General features: G+C 34.6%; 6 protein-coding genes across 6 annotated transcripts; 5 read left to right on the top strand and 1 right to left on the bottom strand.

Annotated features, from left to right (window-relative positions):
• Positions 1 to 3: 3 nt before the first annotated feature.
• LOC139884893 (lysine-specific demethylase JMJ18-like) lies at positions 4 to 2,108 on the bottom strand (the record flags this gene model as incomplete). Its single annotated transcript, XM_071868859.1, has 7 exons — positions 2,058 to 2,108; positions 1,830 to 1,907; positions 1,235 to 1,738; positions 911 to 1,135; positions 639 to 800; positions 178 to 546; positions 4 to 93 (listed from the first exon to the last, which is right to left on the bottom strand). Coding segments are annotated over exons 1-7 (1,479 nt in total), but the record flags the coding sequence as incomplete, so codon positions are not given.
• A 2,564-nt stretch (positions 2,109 to 4,672) lies between these two features.
• LOC139884891 (probable plastid-lipid-associated protein 4, chloroplastic) lies at positions 4,673 to 6,808 on the top strand. Its single transcript, XM_071868858.1, has 6 exons — positions 4,673 to 4,990; positions 5,488 to 5,601; positions 5,705 to 5,800; positions 5,905 to 5,979; positions 6,478 to 6,545; positions 6,736 to 6,808. The coding sequence occupies exons 1-6, from the start codon at positions 4,673 to 4,675 to the stop codon at positions 6,806 to 6,808; spliced, it is 744 nt and encodes a 247-aa protein (XP_071724959.1).
• A 617-nt stretch (positions 6,809 to 7,425) lies between these two features.
• Positions 7,426 to 7,992, top strand: LOC139884890 (uncharacterized). Its single transcript, XM_071868857.1, has one exon. The coding sequence runs from the start codon at positions 7,426 to 7,428 to the stop codon at positions 7,990 to 7,992; it is 567 nt and encodes a 188-aa protein (XP_071724958.1).
• A 684-nt stretch (positions 7,993 to 8,676) lies between these two features.
• On the top strand, positions 8,677 to 10,228 carry LOC139884889 (probable plastid-lipid-associated protein 4, chloroplastic). Its single transcript, XM_071868856.1, has 6 exons — positions 8,677 to 8,994; positions 9,084 to 9,197; positions 9,517 to 9,615; positions 9,701 to 9,775; positions 9,995 to 10,062; positions 10,156 to 10,228. Exons 1-6 carry the CDS (start codon positions 8,677 to 8,679, stop codon positions 10,226 to 10,228), a joined length of 747 nt encoding a protein of 248 aa, XP_071724957.1.
• A 4,581-nt stretch (positions 10,229 to 14,809) lies between these two features.
• LOC139884886 (uncharacterized) lies at positions 14,810 to 17,415 on the top strand. Its single transcript, XM_071868855.1, has 5 exons — positions 14,810 to 15,015; positions 15,154 to 16,090; positions 16,272 to 16,367; positions 16,848 to 16,984; positions 17,247 to 17,415. The coding sequence occupies exons 1-5, from the start codon at positions 14,810 to 14,812 to the stop codon at positions 17,413 to 17,415; spliced, it is 1,545 nt and encodes a 514-aa protein (XP_071724956.1).
• Positions 17,416 to 19,194: 1,779 nt separating this feature from the next.
• Positions 19,195 to 20,996, top strand: LOC139884885 (partner of Y14 and mago-like). The gene is made up of 4 exons (XM_071868854.1): positions 19,195 to 19,389; positions 19,915 to 20,034; positions 20,506 to 20,712; positions 20,859 to 20,996. The coding sequence occupies exons 1-4, from the start codon at positions 19,195 to 19,197 to the stop codon at positions 20,994 to 20,996; spliced, it is 660 nt and encodes a 219-aa protein (XP_071724955.1).
• The last annotated feature ends 744 nt before the right edge of the window (positions 20,997 to 21,740 follow it).

The raw sequence follows: 21,740 nt of genomic DNA, 5'->3' as shown, positions 1-21,740 counted from the left end.
GTCTGTCTCTGAATCGGAATCGTTTTTCATCTTTTTGAACTTCAAAGGTGTTGGAAGACATCCGATTCTTTGCTCCTCCATCTGTACTCTTGCCTGAGAATATATTCAAAAGAAAATGTACAAGTATTAGCATTCTGTAAAATCGAGTTTCAAAATAGAGGGGGATAGAGATTCAACCTTAAGTGCCTTGGTAAGCACTCCATCCTTCCCACAAATTCTTTTACACCTCGAATTTTGTGGACTTTCCTTCCTTAAAACTTCAAGCTCCCAAAGAGCCAATGCAGCTTCTCGGGCTGATCCAAGTAAAAGCTTATCGTGAGACAATGATGCTTTACGATGTTGCTCGCTGTAGATCTCAACAGCTTGTTGTCCATGTGACAACCAGTCAACTGGCGCCACGTTGACCGCCTCGGCACAATTGAAGCCACAGTTGAATCCAGCATGATAGGCTCTTGGGAATGTAAGAATGAACTCCCCAGAATGCTGGACAGCTCGATGTACTGGTACGCCCTCTTCTTTTAACAGTGATGGAGATAACTGGGTGACCTATCAGAAAAATAACATGTACAAAATTTTATTTTTACTCAATTCGGAAGATTTAAATTTAAAAAAAATAAAATTAATCAACATCACCTTACCAGTTCATTCAGTAAATCAGGCACTTCATCAAACAAATCTGGAAGATGCTTCCTCATTGCATCTTCCAAATTAGAAGCATGAGTTCCAGGAACTCCGTACCATACTTTCGGATCTCCAAAATGAAGATAGTTGAGCGAATACAGGTGGTGGTCTTCAACATGCTGTTCCAAACAAAAATGCAAACAGATTACGAAACGAACAAAAATTCAAGAAAGTGGCTATGACGAAAGAAACAGATTATTATATAAAACATTCGTAATGTTATGCTTACCCAGCAAAAGGAAGAGAAGCACATCCCCACATACAGCCATGGAACTAAGACTCCCGATATATCACATCCTTCGAAAGAAAGCATGGAACCTGGCAGTCGAGCGAAGTTGTTCAGATTCCAGCCTGATGTCACATACTGATCTGAATCTCCTTTGATTAGATTTGATGATGCTTTCGGAAACCCACTTCCAAAATCTGCTGTTTCCAGGTCAGCACCATAGTAAACCTGGAACAAGATAAATAAGTGAGAAAGTTTTACCGCAGAAGATAAGGCAGAAATTTTCCATTTTTTTCCAGAAAATAGAGTTCAGTTATGTTTTCATACCTCAACTTCATCAGTGGGCTGTTCTACTATTCGCCAGTATTCGCCTTCTATGTCCTCCAATGAGGGTTGCCATCTTTTTGTTTCAGCAACATTAGATTTCTCCGGCATATCTTTCATCCCGAAGTAACTCTGTTTGAAATTCTGAGCATAGATGTTATATTCTTCAAAGGTGAAGTCTGACCCAGTGTTGAACCCAAACTTCTCTTCATTCTCGGAAGCAGCCCGAGAATCTGAACCAGAATTGAGACGCCTTCTTGTTTTACTCATTCTCGATTGCCTTCTCCGTTTTCTTTTCCTGCTTTTGTTTTTCTTCCTCATCGGCTCCCTATTCTGAAGCAGGTCAACTTGCTGAATTCGGGTGGAAAATTTGGCATGCTCCCATACTTCTTTATTTTTTAGGGGGCATGGTGGGGTCCAAGAAGCCGGAGGAATTATGCGGCAGATGCCAAATGGCTCCGCCTCATTGCGTATTTTCGCAATATAGCTGAGGGTATCTTCAAACTCCTGATAAATGGACAATCATAAACACAATAAGGAAAATGGAAAGGATAGATTACCAAGATAAAATCTCTGTTTTTTTCTTAGATAAGAATACCTCAGCCGTAGGATAGAATACAGGAGCCTCGCCAATGACAGGCCTGCATGCATTTTCAGGGTCCCATCTAGCTGATACCTGAAACATTTCATCTAGCTACATCAAAATCTCGAAAGAAGTTAATCCATAAAATAATGATTAATAAATCTATTATACCAGTATTACAAACAACTCTAATATTAAAAATACTACGATAACAGAACCAGTTTGACATAGAAACATGTGTACCGTTCGGTTTCGAGGGCTCCCTGGGGTTTCTGATGTAGTCTCTTTTTTCATATTGCTCTTTGATCTCTGCAATTTAAAAATGGTTAGAAAACACATACAGAGAATAGAAGGAGAATGTCTTACTTAAGCTTTATGGGTTTATACTAATGGTTAGAATGTCTTTGAGTTATGAAAGGCCAATGGAATGTTCAAGCTGTCTAAAATCCAAAATTCAGAGAATAACCAACTACTGCAAAATGTTCACAAATGCTAATGTTCAAATGCAGATATAACTGTTACTATCTAATTACTATTTTCCTAATTGAAGCGATCGCTCAACGCCCGATGCCAAAACACGGCAGATTTTTACGATGAGATGAACATTCGTTAAGGTATGAACAGAAATTCGTTCATCATGCACACACCAAAGGATCGCATAAAGGATGCGATCCTTCGACGCCCAATTCGAAAACAAGGCAGCAATGATATCGATGCTATGAACATGCAAGATTAATCAAAAAACAGAACCCGCAGAGATTTTCAACAAGGTGAGAACTCACACGCATTGAAAACCAGGCAACGAAATCACCGATAAACGTCTAGCTGAAGAACACACAAGATTTTTTTGACAAAAGGATGCGAGTTTTAAGTGTAAAACATGACTACACATTACGGATGGTAATATCACTATTGCAGGCAGAGGCAGGGCCAAAGTTAAAAATCAGCGGTTCAATTTTTTGATTACGCTCGATTCATATTTTTTAACCGGTTCACATTAACTAACTTAACTCTAGTACTTGGCTCCGACCATGATTGCAGCCACAATTAACAAGAACGATTACGTTATGAATTTGCATTCATTATTCATACTTCATACAGCCAGGTAATCATGCTTATTATCACATAATTAAGATTCAAAAGTAACTGAATCATGGCAATCAAGCAAAATAACTTTCCAATTCCAGAACACACAAGTTAGAGCATGAAATGCCATTCATTCATTCATTCATTCATTCATCCATCATGCAATGACAAGCACAAACTGAAAACTTTATGCAGGAAGCAAACATAATCATGGCAATCACACAAGACAATTCACATAAAAATGAATAAAGAACAAGCAGGCAATGATCAGATCTGATTCTGAAATCATAATATTGACACAACCACAAGGAAAGTATAAAAAGCATGAAACTTTATCATGTAAAGAGTATCAAACCTCTTTGGTAGGAGGTTGAGCAGCCATGTTCAAGTGCTCCACCATTGAATTGTTGTTTTCCGGGAAATCAAAAACCCTAATTGCAATCACAATTGCAAACCCTTTGCACTGACCTAAAAAACCAAATTGAAAGCAATCCCCTTTATATTTTATTCTAATAATAAAATAAAATGTTTTGAACAAAGCAATCTCTAATTTGCAAAAGAGGAAACTTTATATAAGGCAATTCAAAATTTTCTCAAGAATGTTAATTAAAAATCATTCCTTGAAAATATATAATTAAATCATTAAATACAAACAAAATTGTTATTAAGCCGACTCATACCAGGAAAGTGCTTTGTGTTGCATTGCATGTAGCAAATCCAAAAATCCTTTTTTCTTATCCAAAATAAAGAGAATAAAAATCATTTTTTTCTGAACGCCTAATTAAAGTTGAATGGACTTGGTAAAACAGAGTGTTGGAAAACAGAGGATCGCTTATATCTGGGCCGAACCTCAAATTCCCAACGACCCACGAAATTCACAATGATGCCAACAATTGGTTGGAAATTGAACGAACCAAAATCGTCTCAAATCATATTACAATATTTGTTTGGCTTAATAGAAAATTAGTTTGTTTTGGTTTGAGAAACTCTCTAATTACTGTACTTAGATTAGACTAGATTATGCTTTGATTTGGTTTCTACTTAAAAACCAAACCTACACCTCCTCATAGACTGGTTCAAACCCTAAACCGAATCGAAACTGGTCCTGGTCAAACATATAACCGGACCGATCAACTCTGGAACCACTCGGTTCATTGATTTTAAAACCGTTGAACTGACGGTTCATATCAGACCAGACCGGTTTTTGAGTGTGATTTTTGATCGGTTCAAAATCTAGTTATATAAATAAAAATACGGTAAATAATTTTTTCACAACTGATTTTATCAAGTACTTATAATTTCTTATGAACTGAAATTACTCCTTAGATTTTATTGAAATACTTGAAAAATATTCAAACAAAATTAAAAGAATTAAGTTTGAGCTTGAACCGTTCTCAAACCGATACTAAAGCCACCAAAAACCAGTTATGAACCGTATAAACTATACGATTCAAATATTTTACAAATCGGAACGAAACTAGAACTGTCTTGAAAAGTTGAACTTGTCCAGAATCGATTCATCGCCAGGTCATCGAAAACATGACCCTGAATTGGGACCAGAAAAAACCGGCCCCTGAGCAAGCCACACTCTACCTTTTATAGTTTTAAGGAGCCAACTGATAAAAAGTTTAATAGCTACACATGTGTGCTTTAACGGGGTTCAAATACTGCCACGTGTCCCCTTAGAAAGAATCACAAAATTGAAGACAACTGCATATACCAAAAAACTTAAAAGAAAGCTTTCCGCTCACTCATTCATGGTTACTACCACCATGGCCTTATCTTCTTCTTCTTTAAACTCTGTTACTATTTTCTCTCAACTCCCTCCAATTTCTTCTTCTTCATCAGTTCCAAATCTACCCTTTAACTTTGGTGGAGGATTATCTGTAAAACCTAACTCAATAATCCATATCAATTCTACTACTAATAATAAGAAATGGAGAGCAAAAGTTTCTTTCTTTCCGGCTTTTTTCGGTAACAAGAACAAAGATAAAGATGCTAAACTCATTAAGGAAGAACTTCTTGAAGCCATCGAACCTCTCGATCGTGGTGCTGATGCTTCCATTGAAGATCAACAGAGAATCGATCAGGTTGCTTGACAAAATTTGATTTTTCTATTGTAATTTCAAATTGGATCATGCAAACGAGTTCTTGGTAGTGAATTTTAGTTCAAGTTGGAAACTTTTTGTTACCCTTTTGAGCTTATGATCATTTTAAAACTGGGTTTTAATTGTAATTTGAAATTGGATCATGCAAATGAGTTATTGGTATATGATGATTTAGTTGGGCTTTATAGTTAAAGTTGAAAACTTTTTGTTGCCCTCTTGAGCTTATGATCATTTTAAACCTGGGTTTTAATTGTAATTTGAAATTGGATCATGCAAATGAGTGCTATTGGTATATGATTTATTTAGGTTTTGGTTAAAGTTGAAAACTTTTTGTTGCTCTTTTGAGCTTATGTTCATTTTAAAACTGGCTTTTGAAATTTGAACAACGGTCCCTAATTTTGGTATTACGAAATGTGGGCTGTTTTGGATGTTGCTGGTTTGGTAATGTGATTAATTCGTGTTTATTTGATTCTAAATAGATAGCTCGTAAACTTGAAGCAGTAAATCCGACGAAAGAGCCACTGAAATCTGATTTACTGAATGGTAAATGGGAGCTTATATACACTACTTCAAAATCCATTTTGCAAACTGAGGTATGTAGAAGATTCTATGTCTTATGTTTATGTGTCCAACCCTTTTTCAACATCTCCATTTTCTTTTCGTTCTTTGAGAAATAAAATGTGTTTTTTTTTGCAGAGACCCAAGATTTTAAGGTCGGTTAGAAATTTCCAGGCAATCAATACTGATGTCCTTAGAGCACAGAATATGGAATCCAGGCCTTTCTTTAACCAGGTAAAAAATTTGTTACTTCATCTGATTGATTTTATATGTATTCTTAGTTTCGTATTGGTAAATAACACAATGACATGCTGAAGAATTGACGTTATGTTTTGTAGGTAACAGCAAATTTGACTCCTTTAAATTCGAGAAAGGTTGCTGTGCAATTTGATACTTTCAAAATCCTTGGACTGGTAAGTGCTTCTATTCAGTCTAGTTAAAATGTCATAGTTTTAAAGTTTGTAGTGTGAAATTAAACAAAAGCTCCCTTTTTCGGCATGAATTGTTAACTTGAGATTCTGAAGTTGGCTATTGCCTTGTCCATCGTAGTCTTTTTTCCATGTTAAATGTATTAACTTTCCTCCATGAAGTCTCAACCCTTTTGATTCTACAAGTTTTAGCATGGATATATGTATTATATAAGAGTTAATCGGTTTCAAACCAAATTAAAATATTTCAAACTGGACCAGACTATTCGTTAAATGGTTTGGTTTGGTCTAAACCGAATTTTCATTTGTTTTCCTCCAAAACCAAACCAAATTGAAATAGACCACTCGGTTGGGGGTTTTCGGTTCAAACTGTATAATGCTGTTAGATAAAATGAGTGTAACAAAATGTAAAGAGTTAGAGAACTGTTGAATTTTTCATGTACTTCGCAATTATACGAGAGATTATCTCATTTTGGCATACAGATACCTGTTAAAGCACCAGGAAGAGCTCGTGGTGAATTGGAAATTACATATTTGGACGAAGATTTGAGGTGAGTTAGTCAACACTGTCAAATTTATCGTTTTTTTCTTGTCTTGATTCTTCTTGAATGGCCTAAAGCAAAATGAAAAGAAAAATTCCCTGAAACTTGCCTAACAAGCTATTTCAGTTCTAGATGTATTGGCTTTTGTTTTAATTAACCCACTCAATTTCTTCCCTTTTTTTATTGTTTAATTCGACAGAGTATCGAGAGGTGATAAAGGGAACTTGTTCGTCCTGAAAATGGTCGATCCCTCCTATCGAGTTCCTGTATAACTGAACACAATCACTCCTAGAAGCTGGTTTTTTTTTTTTGTATATCTTTGGACACACGACACAAGCCATGTAAAAAAAATAGATTGCAAATGAATCTTTTATCTGTTTTCTTTGTCTACGGAATTTGTAGATGTACGAGGCAATATCGTGTAATCGAAACTCTTATGGTAAAATATATACAGCAGCTTCAATTCTTGTGTTTATTCTAGTTAATCATGAATGAATGTTTTGTTCATTTTTCATATCACATGGGATCTATATTCCTTCAATCATACATATTGTACCAATAGAGTTATTTTTCATATCACAGGAGATTTATATTCCTTCAATCAGAGATTACATTAAATTATGTTGTAATAGGTTCACACATGTAATTTTCAATTTCATAAAAAGGAAAAAAAGGTATCCGTATCATGGGAAGTTGGTTCGATTCCCATTGGTTACGCCAATATGGTTTTAAAACTATGATAGTTCTTTGAATCGCATGATGTTAAATTCTTTGAATCAAATATCAAGAATGTTACCATCCAATCCCATGATCTAATGGTAAAATTAAAACTATCACTAGATCACGGATTTGACGAATGGTACTAGGGTAAACAAAAATAAAAATAAAAATGAAGAATGGTACTAGGGGGAATCTTCAAGATCTCCACTCCACTTTTAAGGAGTTCTTTGAGTATAAAGTTGGGGTTGACAATCAAGCCTCCTTTTGGTTCGATCCATGGCTGTCTAATGGTGCATTAGCTGACTTGTTCCTCAATATTCGTCTAGGGGGTCGAGTCTGTCAAGTTTTCTATGATGGACAATGGCAATTATCTGTGCCAATCAGTCATGATTTGGTGGATGCATGGGACTTGGTTAGATCGGTGATGGTTTCCTCTAAATCGGATACAATTACGTGCACAGCAAGCAAAACAGGTACATATACTATTGCTTCTGCTTATAATGCTATTCGAGAAAAATCGTCTGTTGTTAAATGGGCTAGAATGGTGTGGGGAAAAGGGCCATGCCATAGACATAGTTTTATCGTTTGGTTGGTTGTTCTTAATCATTTGGCTGTTAAAGTAAGGTTAAAAAACTGGGGTTTATGTGATGATGATGTTTGTGTACTGCGTGGATTGGCTCCTGAGATCATCTTTTCTTTGCTTGCCCTTTTTCATCTGCTATATGGGAAGAAGTAATGAAGGTTGGTGCTATTGCTCGGCAACCAATGGTTTGGCGTCGATAACTGGACTGGTGGTGTAAAAGAGAGGCTGGAAAGTCACAGTTGGCAATTTTGAGAAGGCTACTATTGGCGTCTACAATTTACTATATCTGGAAGGAGCGGAATGAATTCATTTTTCAACAAAAACCAGTCGGTTTTAGGCGTGTGATTGGTAACATAAGAGAGTCAATATTAGTTTACTCTTTTTGTGTTAAACACAGTACTTTTGATAGATTGGTCACGCTATGGTTACATGTATAGACAAGTATTGAAGTGTTACAGGTTGTAATTATTGTGGCGGTTTGTTTAGTGAATAAAAATTACGTTTATAAAAAAAAAAAGTCCAAGAGAGATGCATGCGCTCAATCATCTAAAATTTTAGCTTTGTCTCCATTTTTACTTATTGGGTTGATTGGCTGGTTAGATGTTTGAACATCAATTATGATTTACAATTTATTTTTAAGAAAGCAAGGTATCCGAATCGATTTTTCACATCAAGCGAGGGAGTAATTATAATCTTCTAAAACTAAAATAGTATAATCGGAAATAAAAATATACTTAGGTGTTTATTTGCATTTTACCTAAACTTCATAAAACAAAACCATTCATACCCAGAATAATAAATAAATCTATAAAAAATAATACTACTATTTGTCAATCAATGGCCACTACTTCTCCAGCCACATCTTTGAACACACTGCAATTTCAGACCTCAGCTCACAAACCTTCCATCATCTTCCATGGAAGACAAAAAAATTCCATTTTTAATAAAACAAATTTCTCGTTTAACCCAATACTGAACAGTAATTCTGATGCAAGCTCATTAAAATGGAGGACAAAAGTTAGTTTTTTTCAGGAGTTTTTTACAAGAAGAGATGAACAAGATGTGAAGAGATTAAAAGATGAGCTTTTTGAATCCATAGCTCCACTTGAGCGTGGAGCTAATGCTAATCAACAAGACCAAGATTATGTTGATCAGGTAATTAACAATTTGATTACATATTTAAGCGACATTTAATTAGGGACGGAAGTATATATCTGTTTAATTAATTATGATACTTTAATCAGGTTGCGAGTAAATTGGAAGCTGTAAATGAAGTGAAAGAGCCTCTGAAGTCAAACTTGTTGAATGGAAAATGGGAGCTTCTTTACACAACATCTCAATCACTTTTGCAGACAAATGTATGTTTGAAGTTCTTTTTTTTAATAGAATTATGCGATTTTATTGATGTGGTCGAGTTCGATCGTGTCAACTATACCCGGTCTCCTCGATGGAATTTTTATCCCTCTAGATTATAAATAATCGTAGGTGATAACTTCGAGTAGTTTTTGTTACTATTCGAAACTATCACCTACAGTTATTTATGGCTTAGAAGGCTAAAAGTTTCATCCGGGAGATTGAGTATAATCGACACGAACTCGATTAAAGAATGGCAATGTAATATTGCAGCCTTTATTATTTGATTTATGAGTTAAAATTATGTTTTTTTAATTCATACAGAGGCCAAAGTTCCTAAGACCTAATGGAAAAATATACCAAGCTATCAATCTTGATACTCTGAGAGCTCAAAATATAGAAACTTGGCCATTCTTTAATCAGGTGATTTCCTTTCTATCCAAAATATCTCCTTTAAATATTATTTTGTCTTGGATTTGATCGATGAATCTGGTAATATATTATGCAGGCCACGGCAAATTTAGTTCCTTTAAGCACGAGCAAAGTAGCCGTTAAATTTGACTACTTCAAAATTTTCGGTCTGGTGAGTAGTGACTAGATTTATCTGTTTTTCATTAGTTTCTTTGTGCAATAATGAATAGAGATATCTAAAGGGAAAACCCCGATGTATGCTAAGAGTCATCGCTTTGGGATATTGGGGAGGATGTCGTATACATAGGCTTCTCTTTGCAATTGCAAAGAGGATATGTGTTTAAGAAAAATAAAGTTTTTTTTTTTTTGCTTGCTTCTTTTCCCTTCATAGATAAGAATTAAAAATCCAGGAAGTGGTCGTGGTCAGATAGAAATTACATTCTTGGATGAAGAGTTGCGGTAAGTTTTACCGAAAGGTTAAATTTTTCATCCTTTCTTTATCTCGTTTTTTCGGAATTCCAACTGAAATTTTGTTTTTTCACATTTTTGTAGTATAACAAGAGGTAATAGAGGGAACTTGTTCATATTGAGAATGGTGGATCCATCCTACAGAGTTCCTCTATGACATAGCTGCTGGGAAAACCTAAGGCCCCGTTTGGTTCGCATGATAAAATCGATCTTACAGAGTTCCATATTTGCCATTAGGAATCTTTTTTCCTCGATCCAGATTTGATCAGAAGGCTTGAATCTTTAGAAATAGGAGTTCATGCCGCGACGTCTTGTTGTAATCATATACATACGGAGTAATTCCTGGCCCTATTGATATAATGATTTTTTAACTGTGAAGGTTGAAGAAAATCATCTCGAGCAAAAAGTCGAACAACTTGTGTGCAGCGAAAATGAAAGAGATACAAAGGCGACCTTTTTTTGAAGTAAAGAAGTAGAATTACCTAAAAAGATATTTTAAAATTTAGTAATTTGAAATACCATATACATCTGACACGTTATATAGGAAAAAGAAAAAACACAGTACCTAAAAGCTTACAATGCTCTTATATCTGCGGTTAGTACCCAAAAACTTTGATTCATTCCATTGTCTAGTTATTTATATCTTCAAATGCTTAAAAAAGAACGGGTTAAAATAGTTTTCTTTCTTTTTCTTATCACTCGATCCCAAGCTCCCAATGCGACCTCTTCATCGCACCCACACACGGGTCCAAATCAGACCGTTGCATGTCTATTTATCGAGTGGCTGGTGCAACGAAGTCCTTCAACTATTCAGCTTCGTTGCACAAAATGTGCAATGTGTAAGGGGGCTCCTAACAAAAATTAAAATCTCACATTAAATAGTAGATATATAAAGAAAACTGGATCCTCAAAAAAATATATAAAGAAAACTAAATATGCCCAATAGTATTGAGCTTTTTCAAAATGATATATAATTTCACAACTCATTCAATGCAAATGTATTCAGCATATAACGTTTACTTGTTCCACTCTGTCCAAAGTATCCGTTGTAAGTACATCACATTGCGACTAATTTTAGCGATTATAATATTTATCAAGACAATCTACTGTCAAACTCAAGAAGGGAAAATCGTAAATTCTCGAGATCAATTTCTATTTTCTAAAGTTATGTCGGCAGAGAATTGCTAGGGAATCTAAGTTAAGTAAAAAGCAAGAATTCAATACTTAGATGATTGAGATTTCTTGATAAATTATTTGATTACATACCGTGTAGTAGTTAATGAAAGATCCTCCTAATTGTATGAACCGTGCATCTCCCAACATCTTTTCTTCTGGTTCATATTCATTCTCGACCTGTAATAAATAAATAAGCCAAACAGAGAAATACAAATTATTTTTTCCCCTAATAATTGCTTGAATTAGCTAATGTAGAGCTGATAAATTGATATACTGGCTAGACCTGAGAAAGGACAATTGGATTTGGACCCCTTGAGACTGAAATAGCTTCTCATTTTTCATCATCTGGACAGTTTTACTAAAAAGGATGTTTCTTGTGAGGGCCATCGTTGAGTAGATCGTGAACTTGTTCATTATATATTTCAACCAATTGTCCTCCAACTTTAAATGTGAAAATCCTTTTTCTATTTTGAGTAATACTGAAAAGATCATTCAGAGCTCGATAATTTACTCCCCAGTTCTCTTCTGTTGCTCCATTAAAACCACTCATCAAAAAAGAAAAGAATGAAACTGCATCAGCTTGAAAATGAAGTCAATTAAGCTACATCAGTGAGTGCGCAAAATCCACTTAAAAATGAAGTCAATTTATCAAAAATGACAATTTCCATAAATAACAACAACAAACTAAATCACTGAGATTGCAATACTGGAAGAATGTCCAAGAACTGAGCACCAAATAGAAAAGAGCAACTAACATTTTAATGGAGCGTGTAAAATTCCGATGGCAATACTGGAAGAATGTCCAAGAACCAAACAGGACCTGGAAAGAGAACAGGAAGAATGAGTATGTGACGCGGAAAAAGCATCCAAATGAATCGAAAACATCAACAGCCAGTAAACAAATGTAACAAACACCACCAAGAATGAAAACAACCCAATAAGCGAATGAAATCTAAAAATGAGAAACGAATATGCCATCCTCAACATGTAAGAAACTCTCAATAAAGGGAAGAAAAATTATGTGCACTCCAAACCATAAAGTACCGGGAAATTTTCGTTTTTTCCAGGGGAAGCCTGTTTACGGTAATAAATCTGATGGTATCGGAGATCCCAAACGCTTGTGTGCAGACAGACCTTGATGCAAACCAAATTAGAAACAGGTCATTCCTTGTAGACTGAATAAACCTGCATGAAACAGCACATAAAGATTAATCCTAGAATACAACCAATTTTTCGAAGAATTTCCTAACCAAATAACTACTTAAGCAGTCAAGGTACAAAGATAAAACAACAATTAAAAATGAGAGAGAAATACATAAGTAGAATTGAATAAAAAACAGAGACTTTTTTAGAAGAAGTAGTAACAGCTCCGACCTCGTATAATCAACAAACCTGCAGGAAACATTCCACCAACAACTGGTCATAGAAAACTACCAAATAACAAAAAATTCTACTAAGGAAGCTACTCCTCCAAGGAAGCTACTCCTCCCAAAGCGCAACTATAAACATGGACATAATATAACTCCATTAATTATTATGTCCTCATTAGTATCCGGAAACTAATCCCTCCACCATGTTCATTCATCGAGCATTAACTCATTCCAAAAAGTAAATGTACATGCGTACAGTGTTTCGATCAAAGATCAACGCTCCAATTCTTAAAAAGCAAAACAGGGACCTATGTCTTTTACAAAGAACTTATTATCCCACTAAAAGAAAAATGAATTAAATAATAAAATAGGTTCACTACCTGTACTAATTCTTAAATCAATGAAAGTAATGCTATATGTCCACAACAATCTAGCATAGAAAAGAAGCTGCAGGGGAGAAAAGGAAAAAGTGGCAATAAGAAGGCTATAAATAAATGAATTAACACAAAGAACGCACTTTTTCGCAACAAAAGAGCATTATTATAAATCAAACGAACATTACTCACCCAATTTTCAACCGATGTCGATACTTTTACAGTCAAAATCAATAGTAAACATGCTATCAAACTCAATTATGCAATCAATTTTATCAAAATCGACCTAGAAATGAGTCGAAACTCGATTTTAACATCAGGTTCGAAAACCCACAATTTTCGAAATTCGGACTCAGTTCAACCTTACCGAGAAATGATCATATTCCGATCATAAACCTTAATGCAGCTTGTACCGAAGAGAGAGTCTTCTTCATCTCCACACTGGAATGTTAAATTCACAAAAGAGAAAATTAACCACAACCTTCAATTGCATTTTGAGCCCACAAAACAAAAACCCAAAAAAGTTGCAGAATAAAGAACGACTTACCCATGAAATTTAGCAGTACTGTAGAAAAGATTGTCTTCTTCTCTGAAATTCATTGAAGAAAAAATTATACTATAACTCTTAATTGTAATTGAAAGCTTAAAACAGTAAAAGAAACACGAAAAACTCTCATTAGTGAGGAAGAAATTAAATCATACACATAGGACGTTGTTTTCGTCGTGTTCCGGCATAAGTTTGGTTGTTTTGGGGATGGCAGCAAAAACTCATGGATTTATAATTTAATGATCCAAATCGATCATAAAAATATCATGAACGGATCGGATTAAATTACTGTTCGTAAACTGTTCATGAGATAATAGATAGTTGAGATGAGCCGTTATACAAAATTTAATGGTTCAAATTCAATCACTATTCATTCATTAAGTATAAGAAAAATTCAATCATTATTCATTCATTAAGTATAAGAAAAATTAGTTATTCTTGGAACTAATTACTTACGTAGCCAGTAATTTATCTGATGATCATTAAAGAAATTGCATATTTTGTAATTGTTGAAAGTTTGGATGAGAAAGATAGGAATTGCTTTGATAATTTGATAGAGATCGAATTGTTAAATACATAAAGTTATTATTGTGTTTTTCTTAGTCCAAATTATCTTGCTCTGTGATGTATCTAAAAGATCTCATAAAGAAATTATAGGATTAATGGAAGTAAAGAGCTAGGGTCACATGTTTTGCATGTGTTGAAAATTTTTTTAACATATATTTTCTTATATGCTATCCTTTCAAAATTCGATCTTCAAAAAATGAAACTCATGTCTTAATGTAGGCAGAAAATATTTTAATCATTTAAAAAATAACTTAATACAGACAGAAAATATTTTAATCATTGAAACACGATTCTCTAACATATATTGTCTGCTAATGGTCATATTGAATATTATATATATATATATATATATCTACATTGTGCGTGATGACTGATGAGCTTATGTGGTTAGTACATATTACTATCCAACATGGTTTTAAATATATTACATTTTCTTTTAGGACTAGTTTCAATGTTTTGGCAAAAAAATGGGACTAAGTGCAAATATTTTGTTAATTCAGGGACTAAAACACAATTATTATCCCTCACGTGCTTAACACGAGCATCCGTCACCGACAGCTGACTGATAAGTCCTCTCTAACCAGATTTTCTCCATTGCTTCAGCTTCACTCTCACTCATCAGTCATCTCTCTCTCTCTCTCAATACATTTTCGTAATTCTTGATTACATAGTGTTTGTGTAATTGTGTGTGTGAGAGAGCCGCCATGAATTTCGCATTTCGATATCTAAATCTTCTTCTTTTATTAGTAGTAACAATATCCATCTCAAAATCTCCTTTCACAATCGTCCAAGCCTCTATTCACCTCTACCAGAATGACCCATTTATCGAAGTCGGCAACTCATTCTTCCTCTCCGGTGGAAGCGAAGGAATCGCCGCCGCATTCGACCACCGTGGCTCCTCCTACATCCAGTACTGTTTCTAATTTCACTCGCATTGTTTAATTTTAGTTGAATTGAACTTAGATCTGTACTGGGTTTGTATGAATTTGTAATTTTCAGTGATGGAATTGAACTGGGTCTGATGGGTTACGTATTTGAATTGAAACAGATTTAAGAATGTTACTTTCTGGAGGACTAAGGCTGCTGCTGAAATGCATTCTGAGATGGAACATAGTACTGGGTTAGTGCAAGCTGTGATTTTTGAAGCGGCTGATCGGAATAATATTGGGGGTTCTGCTTATGGTGGTCAAAGGTCTATATGTTGTACGCCTGATTTATCGAAGATGGAAGGCTGCAAGCAAGGGGAAGTGATTAGAATACCTTCTGCGTCAGATCTGAATTGGCCTATTGTGTTGAATGTACAGTTTAGTGGGAACCTACTGTCGACGGAAATGAACGAAGTGGAAGTTCCAATTACGAAGACTGGCATGTATAACTTGATTTTTGTGGCTTGTGATCAGAAACTTAAAGGGCTTAAAATGAGTGGGAAGACGATATGGAAGAATCCGGTTGGTTATTTGCCTGGTAGGATGGCTCCATTGATGAACTTTTACGTGTTCATGTCGCTTGCGTATTTGGTTCTTAGTGTCTTTTGGTTCTTCCAGTATGTTCGGTTTTGGCAGGACGTATTACAACTTCAGCATTGCATCACAGCTGTTATTGCTTTGGGGTTGTTTGAAATGATTCTTTGGTACTTTGAGTATTTGAATTTTAACATAACTGGAGTTCGTCCTATTGCGATTACAACATGGGTTGTTACAGTCGGAGCTATAAGAAAAACACTTTCACGTCTTCTTGTACTGTGTGTTTCAATGGGTTATGGTGTTGTTCGGCCAACTCTTGGTGGCCTTACCTCAAAAGTGCTTCTTCTTGGAGTTACTTATTTTCTGGCATCTGAGTTACTAAATATTGCTGAGTACGTGGGCACCATCAATGATATATCAGGACGAGCAAGACTTATTCTTGTCCTTCCAAATGCGCTACTGGATGCTTTTCTAATTCTATGGATTTTTACATCTCTTTCGAGAACGCTGGAGCAGTTACAGGTGTCATTTTCTTTCTTTACTAAGAGAGCAATGCATGATTATTTGCATTCTCTCGTCCATTTTCTTGTTTGACTCTGTTGCCGGAACACCAATGTTTTTTTTGTTTCAACTTTAGTACTTTTCTTTTCGCTCTCTGGTTAATGATGTAAACGGGCTTCTTATATTAAACTCTTTTGTACAGCTGAAGAGGAGTTCTGTTAAGTTGGACATCTACAGGAAGTTCTCTAATGCACTGGTTGTGACCGTAATTTCTTCAGTAGCATGGATAGGTTATGAGGTATGATTCTTTGACTAGAGTTTGTTGGCTTTCATAACCTTCTTTTAGTTAATATTAAAATCTACGGTATTAGTATGGATTCAGATTGATCTGATGTTGTTTAATACTTCTATGACATGGATATATCACATGTGACTTCTGTTATTTCATTAGACATTATGGCAATGAACAGTGCAACAAACCACCTTGCATATCTAAATTTTGGGGAAAGTGAGAGTAATGCCTGGTGGGTGAGTGATTTTAACTTTCATAGTTACTACATAATGACTTGTGGCCTAAAAATCGAAAAGGCTGTTAGCTTAATCAGAAACTCACAAGAATTTGCACTAATATCATTAGAAATGCCACTGACGCTCCATGAAACCAAAAGTCTGGTATCGATATATGGACTTTTTTGTTGACTATTAACGATCTGTGTTGATCGATAATGAGGCTTTATTTAATTTGTCTTACATCTGATGTGGTTGCTTGCTTCTACAGGTATATTTCAAAGCAACTGACCCATTCAACGAGCGTTGGCAGAGTGCTTGGATAATAACAGCTTTCTGGGACATAATAGCATTTGGGTTACTTTGTGTTATTTGCTATCTCTGGGCTCCATCTCAGAGTTCTCAAAGGTATAATGTGCTTTCCGTGAGCTTCTTACTATATAAATCATATAGTTCTTACTATAAATCATTTACCAGAAACTTGTTCTCTTTCTCTAGTTTTCGATTTCCTGAGTAAAGATTTCACTCGTACATGAAATTCGGTTGCATTTTCAAAACTTCAAGGAACAAAATGAACCTTTTTGTTAGTTTCCTAAGAAAATTGGATATAGTTCCAAAATCTCTTTAGGACTTCTTTTATTCTGAGTTTTATTTGTGAATGTTCTTGCAGGTATGCCTACTCTGAAGAAGTAGGAGACAATTCCGATGAGGAAACTCAATCTTTATCAAGGGGCAAATCTGACGGGGATGTCAATTTGGTCAAGCTAGACAGAAATGGCGAAGACAATAATAATGATTTTGATGAAGAAGATGGTGTAGAAGAGGATAAAAGAGAGTGATTTTTTTTTTCATTCACCGAAATTTAACAAACAATTACAATATTTTTTAGAATTTTTGTAAACAAGGTTCGTTTTGTCTGCTAAAAAAAATGTGTACATAGTGTTGTTCCCCATATCAAAGTTTCTACATTCAACATTGAGAAGGAAATCTAGTTTTGTGTGGATAGAGGGCTCAAGGTAGCCATTTCATAAACATGGAGGGTTAATACGTAATTGCACAAAAATAAAGGAGGAAGAAGGTGAAAAGAAAAAAAAATTAAAAACGCTATACAAGTATATATTAAAGGGGCAAAAAAATATATATACATAAAAAAGACAAAAAAAATATGTTAAAAATAAATAAATTATGTTTATAATTAAATTAGTATTTTATTATAAATATTTTTTATTAAGAAAATGTTTAATAAATAAGAGGTAGTCAAATTATTTACAATATTTCCCATCAAAATGTAATTCTTATGATCGAATAACACCTCCCCACATCACTTTATATTTTAAAATTTTCTTTCCTCTTTTTATTAAATATATATATTTAAAATTATTCTTAAATACTTATATAATTCATTAATTGTAATGAAATTTCTTCAAAAATATGTATGCACATTCTATTAAATAATGTTTATTCAAATATTTAACTTATAATTTTATATTCAATTTTAATGAGTTTTATTACATCAAATTTCAAAAGGTTGCTGGTGTGACATTAAAATCTTACAAACAATAGTAAGGTTTTTCAATTTGTTCCAATTGCAAATTCAATTGCAAATTTTATTGTCAAATCAAAATTCGACACATGGCGTTTCATCGATGAATAGAAATTTGACACGTTCAATACAAGTGTTGAGTTATGGCAGTTCAATACAAACATCAACACATCGAGAATAGACATGGACTCTGATATCATATACGATAATAATAAAAAATATGCTTAAATTTGTTATCAATTTGATTAAATGTATTTAAATCGTAGATGGTATATGATCAAAAGTCTGGTATTTGTTTCTACGTCAGTCTCAATATAAAGATCTCATTTTTTTCATTTCGCCTAGAACCTCACAATCTGTTGAGACGCTCGTGGTGAGTGGGGGAAAATTAATTCTATAACTCTTAGAGAAAATAAAATAAAAATGCTGCAATAAAACCTAGGATAAATTACAAAAGTCCTCTTGAGTTTTATAACATACTACTATAGACTAATTTTCTCCTTAAAGTTTGTTAATGGCAAAAATCTCTCTAAAATTCTGGTCAAGTGACTCAAACATACATTATCCTCCTGCCCTTTAAGTTTGTTAAATAGACGCTCTTACATGCCTAATGTCTCTATGCCAATTCTAGCATTTTTCTCTATTAAATGATAAAAATAACCTTATTTAAATAAAATAATGTTTTCGATTGGATCATACTCTGATGGTGACGACTGATTGAGAAACAGAATAAAAGTGGTTCTGAAATTTTTGCCAACTTCGAAAGGATATATAGGTCTTTCACAATAAATTGACGGCAAGAATTGACGGAAGGGCGAAAATGTAGGTTTGACAAGAACATTTGGGACTTATTTACATATTAAAACTTTTAAGGGGAAAAAGTATAATTGATCAAAATGTACGGGGTTAAAAAGATTAATAAAATTTTGCTTAAAACCTAGTTAAAAAATTGAAACTTTTTTCAATTCGAATTGGGAATTGGAAAAATTTTACGACAAGGAATTACTGCTTACTCGACACTGTTGAAAAAGCCCTAAAAAAAAAAACATCTTTTTCACAACCATAAATTTCAATAATGGCCACTAATAATAACAGTCGAGAAGAAGAATTGAAGAAGCATATGGCGGAGCTGAGCAAAACCCTAAAAGAAGGTGAGAGAATATTGGCTCCTACCCGAAGACCCGACGGTACTCTTCGTAAACCCATTAGAATTCGGGCCGGGTATGTACCCCAAGATGAGGTCGCCATCTATAAGTCTAAAGGAGCTTTGGTAAAGTTTCAATTTTTAATTTTTTTCTAGCTTTGTTTATGTGTGTATCAGTACACTTATGGTCAATTTGTGGTCATGGGGTAGATAATTTGATTTGTTAGAACACTTGTATGAGACTTTTAGCTGCTGAATTTGTGTTCAGTGATGCAATCTGCTTAATGGCCAATCAATCTAGCTTTGTATGAATGGTGTAAGCAGTTGTTTATTTCTCAGGTGTTGTGTTTGTATTACGCTTGGATAATTTGTTGTAGCCTTGAGGAATTGTGACTAAATCCACACTAATCGAGTTTTGCTGCTATTAGTAGATGGTTTGTATTTTGCTAGTTTTTTGGCTCTGTGTTGTGTGATTATAGGAACAACTAGGCCAGGACTTGTGAATTCTATGCGTGGCATGCTTAGTTTATTTTCAGGAGATAGATATTTGAGTTGTTTATTTTTGGAACATTATCTGAGGATTGACTGTTGGATGTTGCAGAAGAGAAAGATGAACCTATATATTAACGTTTTCCTTTCTTGTGGTTACAGTGGAAAAAAGAGATGGAATCACAGCTTCCTCCGGGTTACAACCCTGATTTGCAACAAGTAAAAACCACCAAGAGTAAGTCTGCAAAGAGGAATGAAAGAAAGAAAGAAAAAAAGCTACAGGTTTTGCTCATATCCTTGTAGCAATGATCTTTACCTTTTAAGTTATTTGTGTAAAAAGTTATTTGTGTTCGATGTCTTTTTCCCTTTTCTAATTTCGCGCTACTTCTCTCCATTTTATTCCTCTACAAATGAATGATAATTGCTCATTTCATTCTAGTACCTACAACTTGTGCCCAAATTCATGATAACATTTTATGTGAGTTTCCTTGATGAAAATGTGTTCTAAAGATTTTCATTGTTTTACTGTCACCAACCAATCTCATACCTTATCTATTTACTTTTTGGTATAATCTAAACAACACGGTTTGTTGAAACATGAAAAGGAAGGGTATGTATTTCAATGGCATACTTATTTCTTGATTTCTGGATAATCTAATCTTTTGGTCATGAAAAATGAGGCACATGCATAATTTTTGTTTATGAAGTTCTTTAAAAGGAACTGGACTGATTATGTCATTCATTTTGTTTCAGGCTGCTCTTGAAAAGGGTAAAAGTTTGGAATCAGGGGAAGATGAGGAAACCAATGAAGAACAACATGATAATAAAGATGCAAGTAATATGGAGCCTGTCAAGTCATTGACATCTCAGATGAATGGATTGGCTGTGGTACCTCCTTCTGAGCCAACTGGGGATCCAGTCGTTGATGTTGATAAAAAAATTCGAGCTCTTAAAAAGAAGGTAAAACATCCATTGAACTTTTACAGTCACCCTTCGAAACTATAACATGTTTCGTCTATCCCCTCCTCTTCAGCATACATATAATTCTCTTAGAACGCCATTTTCTTGTATTTGTTAGTGAAAATACCTTCCTTCGCTTTGTGCAGATTCGACTTGCAGAATCTCAACAGCAGAAGACGACGCAAGCAAATACTATAACGCCGGAGCAGTCAGAGAAGTTGATGAAAATCGAAGGATGGCGTGAGGAACTTAAGCTTTTGGAAGCTAAAAAGGCCGAATCGTAATTTAGGGCACTATGAAATCAAGGAATCGTGTAATTTTATGTTGTGAACACTGCATTATGGGAAAACAACAATGATTAAATTTTTTCAATCCATGTTTTTCGTCTGAGCCATGATACAGAGTTTGCATGTTTACTTTTATTAATGGTTGAAAAAAAAAACTGCATCTGATATTGCTTTCCAAGTTCTGTTTCCTAATATTTAGGATAAGATTATCTCTAGATAGGACAGACTTTTCACTGATAAGTAAAGCCTCGAAACATTCCGAGTCTTTTTTTTCAACCTGCTATCGATTAGATTAGCAAGAATTCGTCTCACTGAGAATAGGGAAGAAAGGAAGAGAGCTCTACCATTGAAATATCTGCCACGCGTCCAACTTCTTTGAATCGCATCGATTCGTTGGAAAAAAGATTTCAATAGTTATTGTTTTCAAAGCCACTTCGCCAACATATCGTCCAAGTTGTAGAAAAGATTAATGGTTTGTTATTATGAATAGAAAAGATTGGACAATAATGACCGGAGATGGAGTCATGGTGACGACTCCGTCTTAGGCGACAATTGTCCAATCTAAAGACTCTTGCTGAAGACATTCAGGCACTGTATTAGAATGCTCTGTGAGTTGTGTAATGAAGTTTCAAATCGAGGATGATGGAGCCATGATCATCACTGCTCAAGATGAAAAAGACACAGATTTCAACACTCGAGGAGCCATCATCACATCAACTGTCACCGAGGTATGATTCTACT

The sequence above is a fragment of the Rutidosis leptorrhynchoides genome, unplaced genomic scaffold (genome assembly GCF_046630445.1).
Source record: "Rutidosis leptorrhynchoides isolate AG116_Rl617_1_P2 unplaced genomic scaffold, CSIRO_AGI_Rlap_v1 contig619, whole genome shotgun sequence".
NCBI lineage: Eukaryota > Viridiplantae > Streptophyta > Magnoliopsida > Asterales > Asteraceae > Rutidosis > Rutidosis leptorrhynchoides.
The sequence above is the reverse complement of the archived record's forward strand: the minus strand, read 5'-3'. Positions and strand labels throughout refer to the sequence as shown.